The sequence below is a fragment of the Dermacentor silvarum genome, chromosome 1, assembly GCF_013339745.2.
Source record: "Dermacentor silvarum isolate Dsil-2018 chromosome 1, BIME_Dsil_1.4, whole genome shotgun sequence".
Taxonomy (NCBI): Eukaryota; Metazoa; Arthropoda; class Arachnida; order Ixodida; family Ixodidae; genus Dermacentor; species Dermacentor silvarum.
In genome coordinates this window covers 380,539,491-380,547,218 of record NC_051154.1, presented here as the reverse complement: position 1 = coordinate 380,547,218, position 7,728 = coordinate 380,539,491, and the positions used below count along the sequence as shown (strand labels likewise).

Here is a 7,728-nt window from a genome sequence, read left to right as displayed (position 1 = left end):
AAGAGCGGATGTGGACGGGATTTGAGAAACTACCATTGACAACAAAGCGAGTTGTACAATGACTATACCAAAGTCGAATGCCATTAAGTACTGTGGATCCCACATTGGCTTGTTCTAGAAGAGAAAACAAAAAGGAATGCCGGACCCCATCAAATGCTTTTGCGAGGTCAATCTCAAGCATTGCAAGTTGATCATAAGAAGCAGGGGCGTAGCCAGAAATTCTTTTCGGGGGGGGGGGCGGTAACCGGCCCAACCGGGGGGGGGGGGAGGGCAAGCTTCTGCTTTCCTCTACGTCACGTGACCGATAATAAATATCGGTAGTTTAAGCAGACTCTATACAAGAAATTAAGTAAAAAGTAAAGTAACCTCAGTAAATACAGTAAGTACCACAGGTACAGTGGGCGTTTGGAGCAACGGTCTCTCATCGCGCCACTGCATGGACCAGTCTTCGAAAACGCATCATTGAGACGACCCGTGCGATCGAAGAGTAGATGGCGTCGTCCTCGTCGGGGCGAAGTGCGTTTGACAAGTCAAGGACGGTTATACGCGTGAAAATGCACGTGTGACCAGGCTATACCTACTCCCATAGCAATAGCTTGTTCGCTCCGTCTTTGCGCTAGAAAACTTAAGTACGCGCAAAAACGCGTAAGGCTTTTTTTTCCCGAAGCTTTCGTCGCCCTGCTCCATAATACGAGAGGGTTGCATTTCCTGCGGCAAGTGCATGGGCCGCGTGTCTTCCGCTGTGTGCAAGCGTGCAGCCGTCATTTGCTTTTACGTCAACAGATTCAGAATTGTACAGAATATTTCACCGCACAGCATAGATATGGCATGTGTACGCATTTTAAGTAGTGCGTGCAACTCATTTCCGCTTCACTTACGCCGGTGCAAACAGGAAGCGGCCGTGTACCTCACAGAATCTCGACTGATTGGTGTACTAGTGATGCAGGAATGAACTCCGGTCTTGTTCAGTGCATAGTGCACATAACCAATTTCTCAGGACGCGTGAACTCCGACGAGAACTCTCAGCGCCTGCAACAAGAGTTGACTTACGCTGTACTGCGCACAGCAGTAATCCATGCTTGTCGGCTGTCTGTTTCGTGCATTCTGTTGCGAGTCGGTGGAATTTCACTGCTGTCATCAACCCCTTTGTGTGTACATTGCTGGTTTGGGATTCCACAACAAAACAGCAGCTACCAGCCTTCCGTAATTGCTGGTTTGGGAATCAACAGCACAACAGTAATTACCAATCTTTCGTAGGGGCGCAATCGCTAACAAGAGACGTTTCTCGCGCAGACTAGATCCTGCGCGAGCGCGGCCTAACCGGCACCTGAAGGGAAGCGGCGGAAATGTATACCGGAGATTTCTACCACCTGGAGTCTTTAACGTGCACCTAAATCTAAGTAAACGGGCCTCGAGCGTTTTCGCCATCATTTAAATTGTGGCTGCCGCATTTGTTGCTTCATTTGTTACGCATTTGCTGGGTCAGAATGCGGCTGCCACATTCTCGCCCAAAACTTCACAGAGTGCCAATGCCTTGACAAACACCGTGACAGTTTTTTCCATATGCAGACATGATTCGCTGTAAATTACCAACCCAAACGGAAGCGCCCAGGAATGAAATTGTGATAGTAGCACCGGTTTCATGAATTATGTCAGCGCGAAGTGACGAGAACAAAGGGTGGGTAAGTGGGGAGGGGGGGCGGAAAAAGTTTCGGGGGGGGGGGGGTTGAACCCCCCCAACCCCCCCCCTCCTGGCTACGCCCCTGATAAGTAGTCGAACAGTACTCCAGAACCATGCGAGCGACGTGTATGTTAGTTTGTATGGAACGGGCATTGATACCACAGTTTTGATGAGGACCAGTAAGAATTGAAATCGCTACCTGCAACCGATTTGACGAATTCTTAGCAAAACTTTTGTAGTCAACGTTTGACAATGTAATCGGTTTATAACCATCAACAGAGCATAATTTTTCTCTGCCAGTACTTTTAGGTAATAACACTTAGTGGCTTTTTGTGAGAGTGCGGTAAATCCTCTAATTCAAAACTTGTTAAAATATCTTCAGTAGAACAGGCGTAAAAATGGACAAACACCCGAAATGCCATCGGGACCACGAGTTTTTGACATGCGTAACTGGTCAACGGCAACCTCCAACTCCTGTTTAGTAAAGGGACCGCTAATGACTAAACATTCTTTATCTGTCAGAGGAGTTATTAAGGACGCAAGGTACTGTAGAAGCTTGGTATTCTGCTCTCCGGAAGCATCACTGAAGAGCGCCGAATTCTTCGAATTCGAAGTCTTCGAATTGAGACACAATATCACTAATGTGAGTTACTAATGTGTCTTTCGAATACATGTCGGTAATAACTTTCACAGAAGCGTGGTGGCGTTCATGAATCGAAGCTTGACAGGTCGGCTTCTCGGGAAGCAAGGCACGGTTACTACGTGACCGAACACGGGCGCCTCTATAGCGCACTGCGTCGAACTTTTGCAATTCGCATTTCACGTTTAAAATGTCATCAGCGTATACGTTCTAGGAGATTCACATTCAAGCTCATAAAGGCTATAAGGGCTTTTCAACAATTTCTACTGATCATATTTTTGTCAAATGACTTAATAGAACCAAGTTCAATGGCAACTGATCTGATTTCCTGCTTAAAAAGCTCCCTTGCAGCGAATAGCGGTAAATCAAGACAAGCAATTTTTCAGTGCTAAGCACACCTGATCAATAAACATTCTTATCACTAATTATAGCTAAATTTAACTTCCAGAGTGTCCAGTGAGGTCGAAAACTAGCACAAGTGTCTCCGCCTAGTCGCATAAATACGGTGCAGTGGTCAGAGAATAAAATAGGGTGAGTTTCACATAGGAGACTTCTAGAAATCAACGATGACGAAACATATATACGATCCGAGTCTAGAATGTGAACTTCCTTGAATGTACGTATATGAACAAGATATTTGACCCGATGCTCTATATCTATCAGGCCCGCATTTTCAGTGATGTTAAATAGCACTTCACTACTTCTGTCTCTATGGGTGTTACGTAATGAACGGTCATTCACGTCGCATACGCAGTTGAACTCTCCTAAGAGAGAGTTCATACGGTCATACGGTCACATACTCTCATACGGGCACAATCCAATAAAGGAGCTAGATTTTCAAATACGGCAATTTGTTATGCAGAATCATTGAATGCATAAACATTAACGATGCACCATGGTACACTACGCAACAAAATATCACAATATATCCACCACCCTTCAGAGTCTGCATTATAAGTGAAGGCTCTATACGAAAGTGTCTTCCAGAGAAAAAAAGGCAACCTGCTGATTACCCAACTGCATGAGACACACAAACACTGTACTCGGACAAAAAGGGCTCTAATACCCTTGCAGTGTCCTCATCACTTGAGATATTTGTCTCCTGAAGGGCAACAAAGTCGAGTCGTTTTCTAGATAGCAAACGGCGTAGCTGCAACTGCTACTGTCGGGGCCGGAGCCCTCGTATATTAGGTGTTGCGAAAGATAGTTGCTGCGAGAGCGTCATGTTGCCTACACACCATTTCTTGTCATTGCTGCGTGAGACTGGGTGTGGAGGGCAAAGGAGACGCCTCTTGTTCACCAACAACAGGCTTTCTAGATCTCGACCATCGCTGCCTCTCCTTATGTTTGGGTGAACGTCGGCGATGCAGTTGCCTGTAAGAGTATGGCGCACTGTTCTATTCACTTGACACGGATGTTGTCGAGGCACGGCGCTTCAGCAAAGTGTTGTTGGAGAGTGTGTCATCTATAGGGGTGAGGCACTGGTTCGGTAGCTGAGCAGTGGCGGCTTCTGCAACTGGAATACCTTCTTTGGCAAGTTCGCTGCTAACTGCCTCAACGGTCTCTCGCTATTTCACTTTCCTTTGTTGCCTCTTCCACAGGCTCCGACTGTGCTGTTGTGATCTCCTCAGTCGATGCTGTCCCGCTAACTTCTGCGCAGACAGGTGGCGGTACTTCGCTGGTGTCAGCTGGCAGAAATCCCATTGCATCTAGAACCTCTGTGACATCCATGATGTGTTCTTGCAGTGCGTCATCTGAAGGTATTGTGTGATGTCGCAGCTTGTAAGCATACGCTACTACACACAGTCTGCTGTCGTGTGCCCAAAGCGTCGGCAATCGTCGCTAGTTGCAACAGTGATGGCGAATATGACCAACTTTGTGGCAGCGAAGGCACAGTGGTGGTCTTCCAGGGGTGAGTGGAAGACTTTATAAGCCGCAAACTGTCCGTAATGTGGGATATCGGCGACACTTACTCCTTCAGCAAGTGAGAGAACAACATCACTATTAAGAGTTCGCATTTCTTCCATATCTGATACTTTCCAGCTTTCCTTGGATAGTGACAGCACCTTTCCGAATGTCTGTAGTGCCTCGCATATGTAAGCGTCCTCTAAATGTTCGGGAAGCCACAGCATCTAATTCTTTACTTCCGCCGGTTCTGGATCAATCGCAACGCATCTCTTAACCAGCAATTCAATGCAGGCGACTAATCTGTCTTTCACTGACGGCGATTTGCATGTCACCATCCCGACGTGGAGCATCTGGAATTTCTCGTTTGAAATTATTTATTTCAAGTGTATAATCTTCCGGAGAGCATCTCTAAAGTCTTGCGCACGATATGGGCATCTGAGTAGGTCAGCATGTAGAAAAACGATGTCGGTGACGAGCTTACCAGTTGGGAGATAAGGTAGGACGATACGATAGTCATTAGAGAGTTTTTGTATAGCGGAAAACGCTTACGTTAGCGTTAGCGTACGTCGCAACGCTAACGCTAAAACGGAATGGGCTGCGTGCCAACTGGTGGTCTTTTAGTGCCGCGGAAGGCATTCGCGCTAACGCTAACGCAAGCACATACGGCGCCATCTAGACATAAAAACAGTAAATTCACTGTAGAATCCACAAGTGCGTCACCAAGTCGAGCTGATCCAAAGTCAACCTTGCTGTCTTCCGTGCCGCGTTTGATTCAGTGTTGTGTCTGAATACCCGAAACACATCGCTTTCTTCGACATGCCACGATCGAGTATTCTTCAAGACCCCTATTACCTGTCCTTTTTAGGCTGGGATGACATCGAAGCGCTTATGCTTCGGGAACCAGAGCGGCAGCGCAGGTTGTACGTGTCCTCAAGAGGAGGCTTGCTCAACATCGAAGCTATTCCAGATCGCGTGTTTCGCCGGCAATTTCGTTTCGAGAAGGCAGATTTTCCACTTCTTGTCATGGCTCTGGAGTTACCGCAGTACTTGTCGAGTGCTCAGGGAGCGCGCATCTCTGGCTACGAAGCGCTGTGCATGTGTCTGCGAAGGCTTGCGTACCCGAACGGCTTATGTGATCTGCAGGAGTATTTCGCCAGGCACTATTCTGTGATTTCAAGTGTGACAAACAAAGTTATGCGGCACATTGAACGCAAGTTTGGATTTCTGCTAGACGACCTCACCGTTCACAAGTGGTTGACCACTGAGGACTTGAAAGCCATGAGCGAGGTAAGTGTTATACGTTTTTTTATTTTTTGTTGTTTCTGCCAACGTGTGGCTCAGTCATGCTGCCGAGAAATTTCTCACCTATTTCTTAGCTATCGCAGGCATATTATTGTACTTGTCAGTATCTCAATGTATTTATCTTCTGTTTACAGGCAGTATATCTGAAAGGTGCACCTTTGAAGAATTGCTGGGCCTTCAATGACGGCACGGTGTGGCCAATTTGCAGACCGTCAAAAGATCAGCGTACTTATTTTTCTGGGCACAAGCGGCTACATGCACTAAAGTACCAATCCTTGATGTGCCCAAATGGTCTGATATGCGAGCTGGATGGCCCATACCCTGGGAGCAAGCATGATGCTGGTACGTTGTGGAGGGATGGTATTCTAGAAAAAGGTGAATATATGCACATGATATCACACCACGCATGTGTTAACCAGAGACTAAAAACATGATGATCACAGTTAAAGCTGTGCATTGCAATTTATTTAGACCACAAAGTCTATAGAATGCTATCTGTGCTTGAACAATTTCAGGTTATTCTTGGCTAGTGTTTATACTGACCAACAGGTTATGTCAATCACCTGTTTGAGCTATTCGGGGGCCCCAAGTGGCTTGTGTAATGAGCATTGTAAAAAGAGGAATGCTATGTGCGGTGCATCTTACCTATGCTTTTTGTTTTGATCGTCTGGTAATATGCACCATGTGGTGTTCGCAGACACCAGTATACAGCGCTTGAATGTTTTCCTGCCAGTTTGAGACTAATTGTAATGTGTACAGGCCCACTCGTGCATTTGTAACTGGCCCATGTGCATTAGTTTGCTCTCATCCCAATGTACTTGTTCACTTCATTATTTCCGCACGCTTAATTTCTGCTTAAATGCTCGTATACCTTTTTCAGGGATCTTTCACGACAGTGGACTCTACAAAAAGCTTGAAAAGCTGAATGAAGGCAACCAACAATTCGTGCTGTATGGTGACCCTGCTTATCCACTACGCCCGCTGCTCATGAAGCCATATGGGGGGACAAGGAAGACAGTACAGCAGGAGAAATTCAATGCTGCCATGAGTGCTGTTAGGCAATCAGTACAATGGGGTTTCGGTAAAATAATCTCTGAATTTGCTTTCTTAGATTTCAAGAAAAACCAGAAGGTTCTACTTCAGGCTGTACCTCGAATGTACAGAGTGGCCGTCATACTTACCAATTGCCATGCGTGCATGTATGGCAATCAGGTCTCTTCATACTTTGACCTGGAACCACCATGTCTTATGTATTACCTCAGGCCAACTATGCAGTAGTCAGTGGAAGCAACCGCATACGTAAATGCGCAATGCGGAACTGTCGTACAGGGCATGCTAGTGCATGCAACACATTTTTAATTACCATTGAAGCAACAGTGCACACATTTAACTTTGTTTATTATTTAGCCAACTTGTTCACCACTGCATCAAGAATTTGCAATAAAGCCTGTTGGTTGTTGCTGAGCATTTCATTCTGCTGCTCTCGCGCTTTCAATTCATGAGCGCGTAACTCCAGCTCCTTCTCTTTCAGCGTGTAGTCTTTTTCCAACTTGTTTTGTTGGTGCTTAGATTTTCTTTCCGAGCGCCTTTCCTTCGCTTCTAGTTCTTCTCTCTTTAAGGCTATCTTCTCCAGCTCCACCTGTGTTGCCTGTGCATTGAGTTCTCTTTCATGGTTCCATCGCTTCTCCAGGAACTCGTGATCTGCGTTGGTACCCGAAGCATGGGACCTCTTCCTCCCTGCATTGAGCATTTTGAAATGTGGCAAGATGATAAATTAACACAGTTCACTCTATAGTGTAGTGGTTCGTGAGTCCAGGGATTCAGATACAGGAAGCAGAGTCATAGACAGGACAAACAGGTGTTGGACAAACATAGACAGGTGTTGATAAATCAACAACAGACGGCAACAAATACACTTACGATGAGCTACAAGACACTGAACTAATTCTATACGGTCCACGCAGTCCACGACTCACGCGAGTTGTCAATGCGCGTGTCCTCACTGACGATACGATGAGTGGATGAGTATCTTCTTAAGATGTTCACTCACAGTACTCGATGATGATGTCGGAGACGTCGGCGCTTGCAAACTTGCAGCGCACTTTGTACGAAGAAATCGATTTTTTCGTACAAACTGCACTGCAAGTTTGCAAGCGCCGACGTCTCCGACATCATCATCAAGTACTGTGAGTGAACA

At 46.2% G+C, this 7,728-nt stretch overlaps 1 protein-coding gene across 1 annotated transcript; it reads left to right on the top strand.

The window, feature by feature from the left end:
• The first annotated feature begins 4,187 nt into the window (after window positions 1-4,187).
• On the top strand, window positions 4,188-7,231 carry LOC119445933 (uncharacterized). Its single transcript, XM_049663168.1, has 5 exons — window positions 4,188-4,233; window positions 5,095-5,516; window positions 5,666-5,873; window positions 6,412-6,589; window positions 7,222-7,231. The coding sequence occupies exons 1-5, from the start codon at window positions 4,188-4,190 to the stop codon at window positions 7,229-7,231; spliced, it is 864 nt and encodes a 287-aa protein (XP_049519125.1).
• Window positions 7,232-7,728: the final 497 nt, after the last annotated feature.

Coding starts and splice junctions, on each gene's coding strand:
- LOC119445933 (XM_049663168.1), top strand. CDS start 4,188: ATGACCAACTTTGTGGCAGCGAAGGCACAGTGGTGGTCTTCCAGGG. Junction 5,517..5,665: donor ACTTGAAAGCCATGAGCGAG/GTAAGTGTTATA, acceptor TTCTGTTTACAG/GCAGTATATCTGAAAGGTGC. Junction 5,874..6,411: donor TGGGAGCAAGCATGATGCTG/GTACGTTGTGGA, acceptor TACCTTTTTCAG/GGATCTTTCACGACAGTGGA.